The sequence below is a fragment of the Monomorium pharaonis genome, unplaced genomic scaffold (assembly GCF_013373865.1).
Source record: "Monomorium pharaonis isolate MP-MQ-018 unplaced genomic scaffold, ASM1337386v2 scaffold_159, whole genome shotgun sequence".
Lineage (NCBI taxonomy): Eukaryota > Metazoa > Arthropoda > Insecta > Hymenoptera > Formicidae > Monomorium > Monomorium pharaonis.
This window is the reverse complement of record NW_023415427.1, coordinates 1,641-19,796: the sequence shown is the minus strand read 5'-3', so window position 1 is coordinate 19,796 and position 18,156 is coordinate 1,641. Positions and strand designations below refer to the sequence as shown.

General features: G+C 29.4%; 3 protein-coding genes across 4 annotated transcripts; all 3 read right to left on the bottom strand.

The window, feature by feature from the left end:
• Positions 1-1,785: 1,785 nt before the first annotated feature.
• Positions 1,786-7,267, bottom strand: LOC118648075. The gene is given in 5 exon segments (XM_036294291.1): positions 1,786-3,367; positions 3,369-3,457; positions 3,578-3,686; positions 3,934-4,054; positions 6,352-7,267. Coding segments are annotated over 4 exon segments (1,566 nt in total). The 5' UTR covers positions 4,021-4,054; positions 6,352-7,267; the 3' UTR covers positions 1,786-2,086.
• A 3,812-nt stretch (positions 7,268-11,079) lies between these two features.
• Positions 11,080-13,233, bottom strand: LOC118648077. The gene is made up of 4 exons (XM_036294294.1): positions 12,803-13,233; positions 12,038-12,104; positions 11,535-11,703; positions 11,080-11,266 (listed from the first exon to the last, which is right to left on the bottom strand). The coding sequence occupies exons 1-4, from the start codon at positions 13,199-13,201 to the stop codon at positions 11,158-11,160; spliced, it is 744 nt and encodes a 247-aa protein (XP_036150187.1). The 5' UTR covers positions 13,202-13,233; the 3' UTR covers positions 11,080-11,157.
• A 415-nt stretch (positions 13,234-13,648) lies between these two features.
• Positions 13,649-17,878, bottom strand: LOC118648076. Of its 2 annotated transcripts, XM_036294293.1 has the most exons (4): positions 14,555-14,718; positions 14,331-14,457; positions 14,021-14,258; positions 13,649-13,911 (listed from the first exon to the last, which is right to left on the bottom strand). In XM_036294293.1, the coding sequence occupies exons 1-4, from the start codon at positions 14,587-14,589 to the stop codon at positions 13,739-13,741; spliced, it is 573 nt and encodes a 190-aa protein (XP_036150186.1). In that variant the 5' UTR covers positions 14,590-14,718; the 3' UTR covers positions 13,649-13,738. The 2 variants fall into 2 exon arrangements, with proteins under 2 accessions (XP_036150186.1, XP_036150185.1); XM_036294292.1 differs by lacking the exons at positions 13,649-13,911; positions 14,021-14,258 and having other exon boundaries at positions 14,334-14,457; positions 14,555-17,878.
• Between the last annotated feature and the right edge of the window lie 278 nt (positions 17,879-18,156).

The window sequence follows — 18,156 nt, the reverse complement described above, 5'->3', positions numbered from 1 at the left end:
ATATTTAATAACAACATTAAATGAGGAACAAAAAAACGTATACAATAAAGTCATGAAAGAAATTATCCGACAGAATTTTTAAACTCATTAACACCTTCAGGAATGTCAGTACATAAACTAAAAATAAAGAACAATGCAACAATAATTTTAATAAGAAATTTAAATACAAAAAAGGATTATGCAATGGAACTAGATTAATAGTAACAGATTTAAAAAAAAATACAATTTATGGAGAAATTCTAACAGGACCAGCAAAAGGACAAAATGTCATCATTCCAAGAATAGATTTAGTGAAAAGTGATTGGGAATTACCATTTAAATTTAAAAGAAGACAGTTTCCAATAAGAATAGCTTTTGCAATGACAATAAATAAGTCACAAGGACAGACTTTAGAAAAAGTCGGAATATATTTAACAAATCCAGTATTTGCACATGGTCAACTTTATGTAGCATTTTCAAGAGCAACAAAAAAAGAAAATGTAAAGATAAAAATAGAAGAAAAAGAAAAACAAGGAAAACTTATTGAAAAAAGTGAAAAAAGTTATACAAAAAATGTAATATACAGAGAGATATTATAAATTAAACTATTAAAAAAACATAGAAAAAGAAAAAAGAAAAAAGGAAGAAAAATGAAAACAAAAAAAAAGAAAAATAGATGTAAAAGAAAAAAAAATTAAAGAGAAAAAGAAAGAAATAAGTGAGAAAGAGCAAAGAGATTATTATTTAAAAAAAAGAAAGAAAAGGAGGGGTTTTAGTGGGTAGTCCAAGGTGGAGGGTCGCAATTGAATCTTGGAAAAAAAAAACACCCGCGAAAAAAAGATGCCTTGGGAGTCCCACACAACCCGGAAAAAAAGTAAACGTAACGGGTGTGCGTAAAGGCATTTCCCCTACCCCCCCCCCCCAAAAAAAGGAAGAGCTTTTGAGCCCGCGCAAAGCATTGCATTTAGATGGATTTGGCTTTTAATGCTCTTTAATTTTTATCCTTACAAAATTTTCAAAATTTTGAAAAAAGGGGTGGGGTGGGATAAATTAAAAAATTTGAAATTTTTTGAAAATCTAAATATACTATTGTAAATATACTATTATAAAGAGTATAAAATACCATAAAACTTTTATATAAATCATTTTTTCATAAACCTTATATTTTCAAAGATATTCGCCAAAAACGAAAAAACGCGTTATTTTCGAGGGATGGTTTCAACACCTAAACATCGAGATACGCCGCTAAAAAAAATATAGGCTTAATATTTTTTCATATTCTACAACATATCTAAAGCTCATTAAAATCGGTGAGGGACAGTTCTGTCCGTTCCCTTGTAAAAAACGCGACAATCCTGTATATGTTTTTATTGGCTGTGAAACAATATGGTGGAACCAATCAACTGTCCTCAATCATATTCCCATTTTAAATATTATTAGCGCGCGGTAGGATATGGAAAAGGGCAAAGATACAAAGAAAAGTAAATTGTAACATTACAAGATAGTTTATTATTTAACAATAGAATGCATTGCCATAGTCTTACTGTTATATATTGCTTTTTTAAACACTGGTTGTTTTTTGCACAAAATTCTAGTTCGAAATCGAATAAAATATTTTATTATTTTATCAAATAAGCTATGACAATTTTGTAATGAGTCATATCGGACATGAGTCATTTTCTGAGTGAAAAATTTAATTAAATTACAGTTTATATTATTTAAATAAGGAATACATCTTTGAAAAATTACTTCCATTTCATAAAAATAATTAAATGTTTTATGTTTTATGTTTTAAATGTTTTTTTGTTTTATGGCCTTACTTATTTGTGAGTTAAAACTTATTTATGACTTCAAACGTTCAATCACAATCACAATTACAATCAGTATATACATCGTCGCCATTTTGTTTCAGAATTCAGGATTGTCGTGTTTCTTAGTAAAGGGTCTCTAATTAAAACTAAATAAAAAAAATTCGATCATATGATCCCCGCACGCTCCAAAACATGCTTAAAATGCATATCCTCCTTTGAAAGAAAACTTCCAAAATTGTGTGTTAACACTTAAATTTGAATATTTTTTGTACGAAAAATTAGAGTAAGTATAATAACTAACTTACTTCTACATCGTCGTAAAATTCTTCTTTTTTTTCGTCATCGACACGAAATGCATTTTGATTTGATTCCGGCTCAGTGGTCGTAGCGTCAATTCGCAAAGATGTAATGACATCGTCGTATGTCTCTTGAAAAACTAGTACATCGTGCGCGCGGAACTTGCTCACCACGTTCTCGTTAGATGCACAAATGTCGTCATACTCGACAGTTTGAACAGTTTCGAAAGCTTCCTGCTGCTGCCTCTCGTCAGGCTGCTTTTTTTTCGACAATATCATATTTTGATAACGCGTTTCGTTCCTCAAATCTTCGATTCTATGATAAATATTATTATCGTCCTCGTCGTCACCCTCAACAGTCGCTCTGTAAGAGAGTACTTCCACGAGAGGGCTATCAGGAGGTAAAGAGGGGAGCCTCCGTGGTATTCGAGCTGGTAGCGGAGGCGCTCTTTCATCTGTATTTTTATGCTCAACTTGGCTTGATTTGTCATCACTCGATTTGGCTTTAGTCGTTGACTTATCGATGACAGGTGATTTTTCTGCACCCCAATACCCTCGACATGTTGCATCGTCTTTGTGATGATCCGTTAGCGAGGATTCGACAATAGACCGCTTCTTCTCTCTTTCCTTTTTGTTACGACATCCCACTTCGCAAATCTTTGCTATCCATTGATCCATGTCCTTCGGTGTCCTCGCGATAAACTGTAATGTTTCACTTCCAGGACTGTACATCTCAAAGGCCGAATCGCTCTTTTGTCGATCACGAGGAATCATATTCGGTGCTGGACGAGCCATGTAACCCTGAATTGGATAGATTGCGTACGGTCGATTGTGCCGTTCGCTTCGATAGATGAGCAGATACGATCCAATCAATGCGGTCCAGCAAGCACGACTTTCCGATAGAAACAATTTTTTTCCTTCTCTCCTGAAGAGCGGGCCACATTTATAACATTTGCTTTTAATTTGCATCGCTGATAGATTCTTGTAAATTCCAATGAGCATTTGGCTCTCGTCCCGATCGTCATTTTTCCCGGAATATATATTCGCTGATGCACTCGCGATCTGTCTTTCGTTCTCAAAGGTTTCGTAGTAATCCTGATGACCGGACATGCGATCAGAATGGGTCTGGATATGTTTTTGAGATTCTTCTACACACATTCCTATGTATTCCTCCGAATCGGTTCCGTTCCTTGTCCATAATAAGCTTTTTGAACCAGGTTTCATGTCTAAATAAGGTTCCGATATTCCAGCCATCATTGTCGTTGTGACGTTCAGAATGCTTTTCGAGCGTATCAACAGTTTTTTCTCGTAAATTCTCGAGTGTAAGTGGAAGGTGCGCCTCGCGAAGGCATTCCAGAAATGTTATCATTTCTGTTAACAGAATTTCGCGTATAGAGTGTGTATCGAAATGATACGTTGCGTTTACTCGTGAAAAAAGGCAAAATAACTAGAAAATTGTAAATCTATAAAGTTACAACATCTTCTACGTACCTTGCAATACATCATTAATGTTGATGTCGATTTCCATATTATTGTCTTGTACACGTGTCTGCACTCGTACGTTTGTTTTTAAAAAACAATTGCAGCAATTCAAATAAATCTGAAATTTTCGAAATTGTTGAAAGAATTCGTAGCAGTAATAATCCCAGCAAACACAAAGTTACATGTAACGTGCCTGTTAGTTATAATTTCTCACTCAACAATGTAATTGTAATATAACACACGTGTTATATTACAATTACATTGTTGAGTGGGAAATTATAACTAACAGGCACGTTACATGTAACTTCGTGTTTGCTGGGATGTTTAGCGCAAGTGTGAAAGCATCTTTATATTTTAGTTCTTACAGGATGTAAAGCGAGATATAGAGTCGTAGATAAAACTTTATCAAGCGTTGAAATTTTCATATGTACCAATTCATATAAGCAATACATCCCATATCTGTCTTTTTCAAGAATTTAACACGCGCTATAACAAAATTGCATTTGCTGTAATTAAAATAATATTCCCAGCACTACAGTTTTTAGTTACAGCGCAGAAACGTTGCAATATAACATTACATGAACATACAATTGTGATATTTCAATATAATATTGTAAAAACATTACATGAACATACAATTGTGATATTTCATAAAAAATGTTCTAGCGAATATTCTAGAAATGTTCAAAACAAACATGTTTTATAGTCACTATTTAAAATATTTTTTATTGATATATAATATGTTCAGACACTTTCCTACATGAAATAAGCCGCATTCGGGATAGTAACAACTAGGCGTATCACATCAAACTATTTGTGTATCATGACTGTTAGTCTAAAAAGATATTATTTCTAAATTGTGTGTTTATATGTAGGAAGGCATTATTGACCAACTCCATAGCGGAAAACTTTCTTTGTTTTAGACAAAAATTGCTTAATTTGAAGAAGGATACATGAAAAAAATGTAAACTTGATCTTGGGTCAAAGTCAGGACAAAATCACTTTGAATGTTTTAAATAGAATCCCCTATTTTTTATTGCATATTCTTATAGTTCTTTTCAAAAACATAATAATACTTGCTTCTCTCTCTCCCTCTTTTAGTTAAAAATTTTCTGAGATTTTTTAAAGTATCATATTTCAAAAGTAAAACCCTAAATTGTCAAATAAAATTATAAAAAATTTAAAAAATTATACATTTTTTAGTAAAAAAGTTTCTTTTTCGTTTTTTCAATAATTTTTTTTAATACTTTAATATGAAAATTGATTATTTAAATTATAAATAATTTTCTTTAATGCATTGCATTATAGATATAATTTGTACATTAAAGAAAATTATAAAATAATAAGAATTTTTTATTGTCGATAGGATGCATATTTTTGGTGCGGTAAGCGTTCAAAGTCGTTGGGAGTCAAAATACCCTATGTGATTATTACTGATTGTATTTTTCAGAGGTGATTACTAAAAGTTAAACTTATACATATCTACATTTATTCATGCGCACACACGTCGGCGTAAGTAAATTAATGTAAAAAAAACTTATTCTTAAAAATTAGATTTTATACATTATTGGAGTTTGCAAAATTGTAATATATATTAATACTATTAATTGATTTCTTTCGTTATTCTACATAAAAAATATAAAGGTAGAATCATCAAAAAAGGAATATTTTAGAGAGATAACTTATGAAATAATAAAGCACTGCATTATAGTATAAAACATTATTATAAATATGTCTTAAGATTATTGTGAAATTAGTATGTTATTGCAATGCTACACTGAAAAAAAGAAACTAGATTCAAATAAATATTTCTTTGAATAGTGCTAAGAACATATTTTATAGAAAATCAATAATATTTATTTAAAACAAGTACTAGTTTTCTATAATTTAGGAAATATTACTTGTTTGAAATAAATATTATTGATTTTCTATAAAATATATTCTTAGCACTATTCAAAAAAATATTTATTTGTATCTAGCAATTTTTTTTTCAGTGTACTCAAGGTGGACATTTTAATGTTACTGTAAAGTCGCAACAATATTGCAGTAACATTTCAAAATGTATATTATTTATTACATTATAATATTTATGTAATGTTTCTGCAATCTCTCTGTGCTGTATGGGTTTTGTTCGCGATTGTCAATAGTTGACAAATACAAGTCAAATATAGTAATACGCGAATACAATATAAAACATAAACGTGAAATGAAAATAGATATTTTACACTGAAAATAGAGAAAATATCGTGATATCATCGATATCGTAATCACATTTTTAAATAAAATGCAGAAATTGGAGTAATGCACGGCATTACTCCAATTCGCGTTATCATTATCTATTCGGGTAAGGAATTTCTCGAGCGCTTTGCCCAATAATGCGGCTGCGGTTTGTCGTTTCGTCCGTTAAGCTTATTAACTCAAAACGATCGACCATTTGTCCCTCTTAAACTGCTCGTTCTTTCTGCGTTCGCAAATTCTTAATTAGACACCACCCTTTCAATCCGTCCGCCGTTTCTCGCGGCTTTTGCTCGAGAAAGATATCGTCTCTTATTTAATTCAATTAAAAAACTTTAATAAAGTCTTAAACTCTTGTAATACTAACGTAATACTAACGAATTCATGTGAAATTAATTTTTTTGATAGGTGGCAGCTGGAAATAAAACTATAATAATTATGTTATATACTAGAAAAGATTTAGAAACAATAAAAATATAGTATTTGCTACTAATACACGACGCGCGCGCGCGTACACACACACACACACAAAGATTCAAACTGATTACTATTAGTATGGATTATGTGATCCAGAGAGATCCACGTCGAATCGCGTTCTTGCGCAGTTGTGAAAGAAACGTTGGTGGGTAAAGATGCGTTAAATGATTCTCGAATTCGTCTGTGTATCGTGGTAAGCAAATGACTGTTGTCTTGTTAAAATTCAATTAGCGCGACGTGACATGTGTGAGCGACGTAAGGCGACTCCCGCAGAGACCCATTGCTCGGCACAGTCTCGCCTCCGCGTTGGCTCCGCCGCGCTTCTCCTACGTCTCTTTTACCATCTGACTCATTCGTCGAGCCTGCGTCTATCTCTCATTGTCATTCTGCCGTTCAAGCACTTGGTCTCTTGCTCTCCCCGTTTTAATTGATTGTTTCTCCGTTAACAAAAGAAATAAGTTAATTCTATCCTTCCACCCTCTTTATATCGTAATCTGCTAAATGAAATCTCAAAATTCTATGAAAAACTTATTGTACTTTTGTGCTGCGTTGCATGCAAGTAGATTGATAAAAAGACTTATTTAATTAAGAATAATTCTTATGTTTATTATATAAAATTAATCTATCATTAATAATGATTGAAGGGTATCCTATCCATAGGTGCAAATTTGCATCAGCACTTTTTTTAAAACTATAAAACTATTTCAAGAACTAATTCTATGATGTAAAGCCATCTACGTAAAAAAGTAAGCATTCTATACTATATATTCCATGTCTAAAAATTCTCAGCCAAGCCTTCGAGCAGATCACTATTGAATTTTGAAATCGATACGAATTTGCACCTGTGTGCAATTAATGTAATTTTTTCAAACATGGTATAAAAATGTTAGTTTTCTTTCACAAAATTTTTTAAAGGTATACTTGAAACATATCCATGGTTAGGTAAGTTAATATATTTTTTTAACTAAATATTAAATTAAAGTTAATGGATTATAAAATTAATTCATTTAAGTTAAAATTTACATAAATAAAATACTAATTCAGTTAAAGTTACGTTAAGATTAATTTAACTTAAATTAAAATAAAAATTAATTTTGAAAAGATCCGACCAAAATAATTAATAAACAGATCAATAAACGATTCAATTTTTTGATAAACCAGGAAAATGTAGATACTACGAATAATAATTTGTTTAGTAAAGAGACAGACATAAGTAAAGTAATAGCATTGCCATATGTCAAAAATTTAGCGAAGATGTGAGACGTATGCTTAACAAATTTATAGATGTACGTACGGTATATTGTACCTAAAACATTCAATAGCGTGATAAAAAGGGGAAAGGATAAAGTAAACAATTGTAAGAAGACCGAACTTGATTTGTCTACAAAACTAATTGTTACGACTGTGATTCGGTCTACATTGGACAGACAAAACGACATTTAGAGAATAGAATTAAAGAACACCAGCGCAACATAAAAAGCTCGTCTGTCAGCCACAATGTAGTCACTAATCATCGATTAACAATGAATCATGAATTTGACTGGTTAAAACCTAACATTTTGTATAAAGAAAAACATAAAGGAAGAGAGAATTCACCGAAATGTTTTACATAAAAAAATTCAACAATAATATTAATCTTCAAAAAGACACGGGGAATCTCAATGCAGTGTATGATAGAATTATACCCTGTTGAAAAGATAAGATGGAAATCTAGATGGTTTGTACGGAATTCATACAAAACTATCTAAAATCCATGGGAATCCACATACATGTGAATAACCATCTGAATTTCCATCTCATCTTTTCAACGGAGTAAGAATAGTGTAGTTACTTCTGATTAGTTATTTTTAACTGTTTCTCGAACTAATGTTGTTAAACTTGATATCTTCACTTTCGACGATCCTCTCTTTCCAATGACAAAATTGTGGAGTACAGACCCGTCTAACACGTATCTCATTACATCACTCAACGTACTTTTGTGAAAGCATAATGGATTAATTTTTGTAATGCATTTAACTTGATTTATACAAGTAGGTAATAATATTATTTAAAATTTTGTTTAAAAATTTCGATCGTAGTTTTTTGAATTCTTTTGGTATTTTTGTGTCTTTTGTAGATACACTTGATAAAGACCAGAAAACGTCTGGCCGAAACGTCAAAAGTGTAACATTTAAAGTAAAAATAAAATTGGCAGTATTGTTACTAACTTAGAGTCTAGACACTAAGTTTTTTTTTTTAAGATGGAACAATTTACAGAATGGCAAGTAAATAAAATTTACAGAATAACACCACTATTAATCAATATTATTATCTTTTACTTTTTACAATCATTTTGATATTTTTTATCTTTTACATCTTTTAACAAAAAATAGACCGTTGTGAAATTTGAAGAAAACGATTTCAGATTAACCGGAAGAGTCGTATGTACAGAGTATTGCAGCAACATATAGGTCAGTATGACGGGTTGCCTATGCGTGCAGGTGCGCACGGTAATCTACAATTGCGTAAGCTTTGACGCATTATGATGTCATTTTGACTTCATCATGACTTCATGTTCTGCTTTCCAAGGAACACACTAAAGTCAACAAAAAGTCAAAATGACTTTATTTTGATTCGAAATAGTCATGCATTTTTTGTATGACCAAAAATTGACTCCAGTATCTGCTACTTAATGACGAAAAGATGACTTCCCAGATAGCACAACGAATTCGAAAAGAATTCTTTTTGAACACCCAAATTTTGAAATGAAGTCTTTTTCTAACCCATTTCTGCACCAAAAGAATTCTTAAGAGTTCAAAAAAAGTTCTTTTGTATGTCACAAATTCTGAGCCCCTTTTGTAATGCATATAAAGTTCATTTTATGTTCTATAAGAATTCGCATTGAAATTAAAATTATTTTTTAATAGTATTCTAATAAAACTTTATCGAGATACTTTTTTGAATTTATTATGATTTTTTTATAGTACAAAAAGGAATTGCTTTTTGGTGTAAAAAAAAATAATAAAGGATTTTTGAAATTTTAAGAAATGTTAATTTAAAAATATACTGCTACAAAAATAGAGAATTTAGTATATTATTATTATAAATGAGAAACTCTCTTATTGTTACTATACATGTATAAATTATGTATAAAATTTTCGCATATTTTATTGTAGTATATTATTGAATTAACATTTCCTGATTTTATATAAAAATATATAATGTACTTTTTTACAATTTTTTTTAGAAATTTTTTATTAAACGCATTATTATATATTTATTATAATAAAAAAAAATATTTATTTAGTTATATATCAAATTTATGACAAATAATATATATATATATATATATATATATACATATACTATATATATAATAGCATAAAGTATTTATATACTATTTAGATAATAATAGTATTTTTGACAAATAACAAAGAGATATATATTTTATGTTCTTTTTAATAAAATCAAAAAATGTGTTATAAAAATTTTTATGCGTTGTCAAAAGCAAAAAAAAAAGACACTTATATTTATTATACCTTTCTATAATGTTACGGCTCTTTATAAGAATTTTAATATTGACTAAATTATATAAATTGATAATAAATTTGTATGTGGTATTCTTTTTAAACTAATTTCGAATCAATTATGTGAATTCATAACTAATTTGAATATTGAATTCTTTTTTAACTCATTTTGACTAAATTATGTAAATTTATAACAAATTTAAATATGGTACTCTTCTTGAACTCATTTCGAACAGATTATGTAAATTCTTAAAGAATAAAAAAAGGTGAATTCTATTTGAACTTAAAAGGATCATCTGTGCTATCTGAGTTTGCTCCGTGACGAAAAGATGACTAATCTCTAATTTTAATATACATATAAACGTATCAGCTTATATAGAAATTATACTTATGGTACATTATGCATATGTAATAATTAATTTTGCAATAGAACTATTTTTAGAGCAATACACTAAATTAAACAATACACTAAAATTATGAAAACTATAATACTAATTGTATATACACTGTTAAAAATTTCCGTTGTAAAATCACAATAAAAGTGTTGGAAGCTTTTATCCAACTAAAATGTGCTGTAAATTTAAAGTACAGCTATGTTGTGTTACCACAAGATGTTATTTGTAATTTCACAACATAACTGTACTTTAAATTTACAGCACATTTTAGTTGGATAAAAGCTTCCAACACTTTTATTGTGATTTTACAATAGAAATTTTTAACAATGTATGCATGCATAGGCATGTCTGTCAATTTAATTAATTATTTCTTATTAGTATTATTGTTAGGTAATGATAAATACGTAGAATATTATTATAATTCACACAAGCAGTATATAATTTAAATAGAAAAATTATTTTAATTAGAAATGTAAATATTATGCGTAATGAAAATTAACTTGTATTAAATATATGTAATATTAAATATTATATATGTATATAATATTACATATTATAGAACTACATTTAATAGTTTAAATTAATTTGTATAAATTATTAATTTTTTAAAAATAAATTTAAAAATATTTAACTTTAATTTAATTTTTAATTAAATGAACAAAGTAAAATAGCACACACATACAAAATATATAAAATGATATATTAGTTAAGTTTAATTTTAATGAAGCAACATTAAAGTAAAAGTATTATAAAGTAAATATATTTGCCGTTTTTATTAATATTACTATTTTTTCTAACAAAACATTTTTTAGAATTATGGTGCTACTATATTTAGAATAGAAAATACTATATTAGAATAGAAAAAAATTCGAATATTATAATAAATGATTAGACATTGTTTTCATATTATAACAGTACTTATTGTTTCATCCCAGTTGAAAGTTACAAGTACGTAATTGCATTAACGATTATGCATTTATGATGTTATGTTAATAGAATCATATAATTTTTTAACCGCTGGGTCGTAGGTCGATCGCTTTGACTTCGATTTTGTCGTCCCCGTTGGATTAACACTGAAGAAAATTCTATAACAATTAATACATGCAATATTAATTAAAATAATGAATATTTATACAGGATCTTAAAAAAATCATTTAGTATTTATATGTACCGTATTAATGTTAAATGATTTTTTAAACCCTATATAAAACATTTGTTTGAATTGCTTAATTTAATAATAAAATGTATCTAATAAGTTCAGGGTATAATGTATAGTTATGAAAATTTAATAACTTATTAATAACGACAACGATAATAACATTTATGACAAAAATTATAAAAATATTACTACACCTTTGTATAAACTCCAGAGATTTAGATGTACTTCTGCAATAACATAAGCTGAAGATGTAATACATCAGGAATGTTAATTCAAATCCCTGTAAAATAGACTTTGTCTTACAACAAATTTTGCCCTCTACTATAACTGCACAGCTTGTATTTTCATCAAACAGCGATGCTCCTGTAATATAATATATAAATAAAATAATATTAATAAAACCAAATACAATTTAGAACGATCTGAGCATGGATATACATAAATATTATTGAAAAAATTGAAATTGAAACTAATTTTTACTGTGTGCGTATGTGCATGTATATATGTGTATAAATAAGTGTACATATTTACACATACAAATACACATATAAAATCAAATTGCTATTTAGCCGGAGTCGTATGAAATGCGTGTCGGAATTATTCACGCATCTCCGACTGAACAGTGTAATTTTGAATTTCAACAACAAGAAAAAAACAACAACAATATTAATAATAATAGTAATAATAATATATACACCTTCTATAATTAATAGAGGAGTTGAAGTATCCGCAAATGATTCGAGTCTTTCTTCCGTCAATGTATCCTAAAAAGTATATATTAATTTACTATACATTAATTACATGAAATAAAATATAAAATACAGATATATATCCACTTCTTACGATTATCTCGACTTATGAATTTTTGGACTTACATACAAGCGGCATGCTATAGACTAAAAATAAACAACTAGATTATAACAAATCTGATTAACGAAGCATTTAACCAGTAATCCAAATGAAATATTAATTTTATAATGCTAATTATTATATTAAAAGTTTTATTTTTAAGAAAACATAATCTTGTTTTTTAATCACTTGTTGAAGTTAATTTGTGTTTAAGCTAAATATTAATTTTATAATAGCAAACATTAAGAATTATATTTAAAAAAATTAATTATTTGCTAAACAGATCTGTAATCGTTTTTAGTAATAAAATAATTATTTTGAATAAAAAATGTGTTATTCGTATAAAATATAAATGTTATTTAACTTATAAATAAATTCGATTTACGAATGAAGTTTCGGAACGTAACTCTGTCGTAAGTATTAGAGGCATATCTGTACGTACATTCTAAGTGCTGAATTTCAAACAAGTTAGTAAATTTAATTTAAATTAAAGAAGTAAATCAATATGTGTACATAATTGGTAATATAATGATTAATGATTATTTTAAAAAATTATGAAATATTTTCTTTTTAGATCATATTTTTTCAAGTAATATTTAATAAATGCACTCACATTAATGACTCTGAACATCATGTCTGGATTTTCTTGGAAATAATGTAAAATTAACGGAAAAATCGCCAAAATCAATGGAGTTTCTGACGCTAAATCGTTAGCCGCTGTTGCAGATTCAGTTAATACATTTTTAAGTACTCGAAGTTGCGTTTTTCTGTTTGTTGACTTTTTCAGTTTATGCTTAATAGTAAACTCTTCAATAAATACATGAAGTTTCTTATATATTTTTCCCACATTTTGATTCCATATGGTGTTGACTTTTTTGCCTAATAGTATAGAAGCATGCTGAATTAAATATTTTGGCTCCATTAAAAGCGGCCATGTTTCCAGACAGGAGTAAATTGTTCCTTTTCTATGATTAAATTCGATTCTCTGCAATGGATAAGTTTGTTGAAGCATCTCTTTAATGCGAATATTACGATTTGATTTAATTGATTCTTCCTTAAGCTAATTTTGTTTCACACGCTGACTATCCATTGTTTCATCAAATGGTAATGAAGGCTCATATGCTACACAGCCGTACTCATCGGTCTCACAAATTTGTAACTTCTTATCTTTTTTTTCTACCGTTGAACCAGAAGAATCGGCTGATTCCTGCATTTTTGCTGCCAATTTTATGCGTCGATTGTAATGTATTTTGGTGTATAATTGACAAAATAGTGACTCTGATCCATCTCCTAGAACTGCACCATCAATTTCATCCAAGAATGATTGTGGGTATTTGCGTACTATTCGCTGCGCTATTTTTCGAGATGTACTTCTAGATTCAGTTTTTAACTGATGAACTTGATATTCCGCAAGAATTGAAATCATAGCACGTCTATGAGCAGGCAATGGTGTTTTTTCCATTTTCGCATGCTTCTATTAGCTGCTTCGGAAATTTGTACCATGGTATCGGTTCTGTTTCGTACAAATCTGTACTAATACTGTTGACACTTATTGGTATCGGATTGGAGTATTGTATGGCAGATGCTCCTTCAGAAGTACTATAATAGGAACATTCTCTTTTGTACTTGTAGGATCCACTTCTTTTAAATCTACCATTGATAAAACATCCTTTGACTGACTGACGTTTGACTTGTCATTAGATATTGATAAATTTGTATCATCTGCAAATGTAAGTTATTATTAAGTAAATTATACAACCAAATAAATTTAAAAGAATTATACTTTAATCGATATAGTAATTTGCAACAACAAAATTATTATTTACCTTACCTAAAATAATAGGTATAATTTTTATATCAGATTGATCTTGTATTGAGTTTGAATCTAATACTGTGAGTAGCATTTCATTTTCCGGATTATTTAACTCAGTATCAGTACAAAGTCCGTCATTTTGGCCACATAAAATTTGTTTTTCGATAAGCGTTACTGTAACCGGTGTAGGGGAGCTATCTGACAGAGCTATTAAAACTTTATCATCATGTATTTCAGTTTTATCTTGTAATACAACCTATAAGATTCGAAAAACCAGCATAACCAATATAAGTTTCAAGTGTATTTGTATATTTTACCGAATATTTACCGTATATTCCACGTTTGGAAGTCCTAAATGCTGTATGCTTGTATTAATTAAATCTTTGAGATTATCGCAAACTACTAAAGTTTTTCTTGAAAATTCTTGTCCTATGACTTTAAATATGGGCATTTTGCTGAAAATGCAATTAAAATACAGAGTATTTAAATTAAATTAATACTTAGTTAAATAAATCTAGAAGTCACTATTTTGAAATAATACAATTAACATACTAATGTTGCTTGATGTTTCCAGTATTATAAAGCATTTTCGTTTATAAATTTAAATACGCTCATTAACCAAGACATGCTTCAATTTAATGCCTTTTATAGTGTCTAATGTATAAATATGAAGAGGAACATGGTTTAACGTGTTAATATTTAAGCATTCGTATGTTTTATTTTCAGTGGCAAACATCAATTCGTAAAAGCGTAATATAGGATTAAAGGTTGTAATGAAACGTTCTACAACAATGTTAATATTTATTTCTTCTGAATCAGTCAATATAAGACATATTTTTCCAATCTGAACGCCATATTGGTAATTTTTCTGACGAATAACCACAGCATTTCCAATTTTGTATAGAGTACCTTTAAATATTATTTTATCACATTCAAAAATATCAAATTTAATATTAGCACATCGTATTGCATTTCTTATTGCATCTGAATACAGCTCTTCGTTGAAAATAGTGGGTTCATGCACATCAACTAAATTTCGCATATCAGAACCAGACCGTAAAAGACACTGTAATCTCTCGTGTTTTATACTTAAAGATTGTGTAACATTAATAAAATTTTTTATATTTCGAATTACTCTTTTGAAATACGTATGCTTACTTTCAAACCTTAATGTCCACACTTTAATTAAAGGACCAAATTGATCAATAAGATAAGGATAATGGCTTAAATAATGATGTTTAGGGCGTAAATTTTTCATAAATAATTCTGTTCGAAAATCTAAATATTCATTAATGATTACTTGTAAATAAGGCAGAAAGGATTTATGAATAACAGGCGCGCATACAATTTCCATGATTTCAGTTAAAAGTAAAAGGCTATGCCAAATTGGATCATTGCTATTTTTAACGTCATTGTACACCATGAGTGGCATAAATCTCAAGAGTGTTCGGATTTCCCAAGCTCCACCAACGATTCTATCACAATTTGGTTGTATTTTCACTGGCTTATTTCTAGAGTCTTCAGGTGATAAAAAAAACTTTTCAATTTTGCAATTTAATCGTTCATATGTAAACCACTTTTTTCGTACTAATTCTTGCACAATGAGAGCCAAATCATAAGCAACAACTCCTTCCATTAAATCGTGACCTAAACATGGAGGTAAACCAGGCTTGCAAACATGAAAGCTTTGCAATTGATTGAAAACAGAATCAAATTTAATGCCATAATTGTTTTGATTATTTATCAACATTGTACTTACAGCTGATTTATAAGATACCTCAGTACGTAATTCAAAAGATTTACGTTCATATGATTTGCTTTTATTAGACGTATTTTCAATGCTATTGTTGCATTTCTTTTTACTTGTAAAAAAATCATGCTTTATAATACAATAACGACAAAAGTAAATTGCAAAACTGAAATTTTCCATAAAACCACCAAGAACGTGACTACCCAGATTGTCACCAGCTATCAAAACTAGACCTCCTTTTCTTATATTATTTGGAGTAATCTCAATTCCAAACGTTTCTAATATTTGTAAATCTTTAACTATCGGACCATACACTTTATTATGATCAAATAATTTTTCTTTTACTAAAGCCACTAATTGAATTGAATTAATATGTGTCCTTATATAATCGGGAAGATTACCAAGGCTCATATATACTCCTAAAATTTTATGCTTCGTTCTTGCTGATCCGATAGGATTTACTATCTCAAAACCGTCTTGATATAATATAATTTTAATTGCTTTAGGATTTTTTGCGAAAAATTCATTTTTTTTAAACATTTTACCATCAATAAAATCTTGAAAAATATCTGTACTACTTGGTAATGGTAAGTCTAAAAATGCTTCTATACATTTATCTGCATACATTGCCTTTATAGTTTTTAAAATTGGAACGTAGTAGAAAAAGCTTTCTTTACCTTCAGCATCTGTATCTAGTTTCATTTTTTTTGGCGCTACATATGTATTTTTATGCATGTAATAATTAGTTCTTTTAAACTTATTATTCAAAAGTTTATTGTTCTTTAGAAACAGATCGTTTAAAGTTAAATCTTTACATATTCTATTTATGTTACTCTCCGATATTTTCTCTTGTTTTAAACATTGACGAACATTGTCCAATATATTTTGCCACCCATGATTATACATATTCTCTATATCAGCTGCAAGATGATCAATTGTAGATACAGGAACGAGATACTGGCTTTCAAGCTTTAAGTAAAACTGAGCAATATACGTTAAAAATAGTTCGTCTTTATTTTCATTATTATTAATAGAAACAGCAGGAGCCTCATCGGTTGATAATGCATTTATTTCAACTGGCAAATTTTCATATTCATTATTAATATTATCGTTTTCTGTATATGTTAAACACAGATTCCGGTGATATTTACTTAAATGTCCAGTGAAGGACTGGACATTCTCATATGCCTTATTACAATTACTGTACGGACAATTTACACGTACATCATTTCTGATGTGCTCTTTAAGATGTTTTAAAAATTCAGAATAATTTTGAAATACTTTCTTACACACAAGCACAGTGCAAATTAATTGAGCATTTTGGTTAACGAGACGTACTTTTGACGAAATGCTTTCAGTTTTGATAGAAACACGATGTGTGCGAATCATATGCATTCGTAAATTGTTTTCTTTTTTAAAAAATTTACGGCAGTTGTTGTATCCACAATGAAATTGATCAGATACACTTTTGTGGAATTGTTGATGTTGAAGATTATCACCCCAAGAATTGGATGTATATGTACAAAAATGACAGTGATACATTCTAAAATCTGAAATTATATTAGAATGATAATTAAAGCTGAACATATGTATAAATGGCGGTAGTATAAAATTTTTATTTCTAGAAGGCCCTTATAATAATTGCTAAGAGTTCAAGGATCTTCTAAAAATCATAATTTATTTTAACTTTTTATAATTAAAAAAATCTGTTTTTACTCCGCTAAGAAAAAGTAAAAGAAACTGTATTTCTTATAATTTTTGCGAGAAATCTGATGGTGTTAGTTAAAATTGCGTCATATGATGAGAACACATAGAAAATTGGGGAAAATCTGGAAAAACGCGTGGTGTCGTAATTATTCGCGAGACAGGATGCTACGCTACATGTATCGATACCACATATTATATATCTTATACACATATATCATATAAAAATGTTATATTAGTAGCGAAAATATAAGGCGACAAAGAAAATTCTCGAGCGTCTGCACGGCGCCCGCGCCGGCCGGGGGCCGGGGGTCCGTTGAGTGGGGGAAACCGTCTCGAACGTTCTTCGTGCAAGCACACGACTGTTGCATCTAATATTTTCGCTGACTTACCTGAATCAGTTAATCCTCTTATCCTAAAGCACAAAATGCACAGAAGCAGTCAATCCTCTTATCTTGAAGCACAGAAATATATAGAAGCACAGATGACCGGGCAATCACCACGCAGCACCACACGAATAGTATGAGAAGATACAATGGCGGCGGGCCGCGACAGAAAGCTCGTCTAGTCGGCCAAGCCGGCCCGGGACCCGGGACCTCGCGATATGCGCAAATCGCTAATGCGCATCCGCGTCGCGCCAATTTTGTAAACTTACAGAAAATTTCTATTGTAATTTCACAAATATTGTGAAATCGCAGTA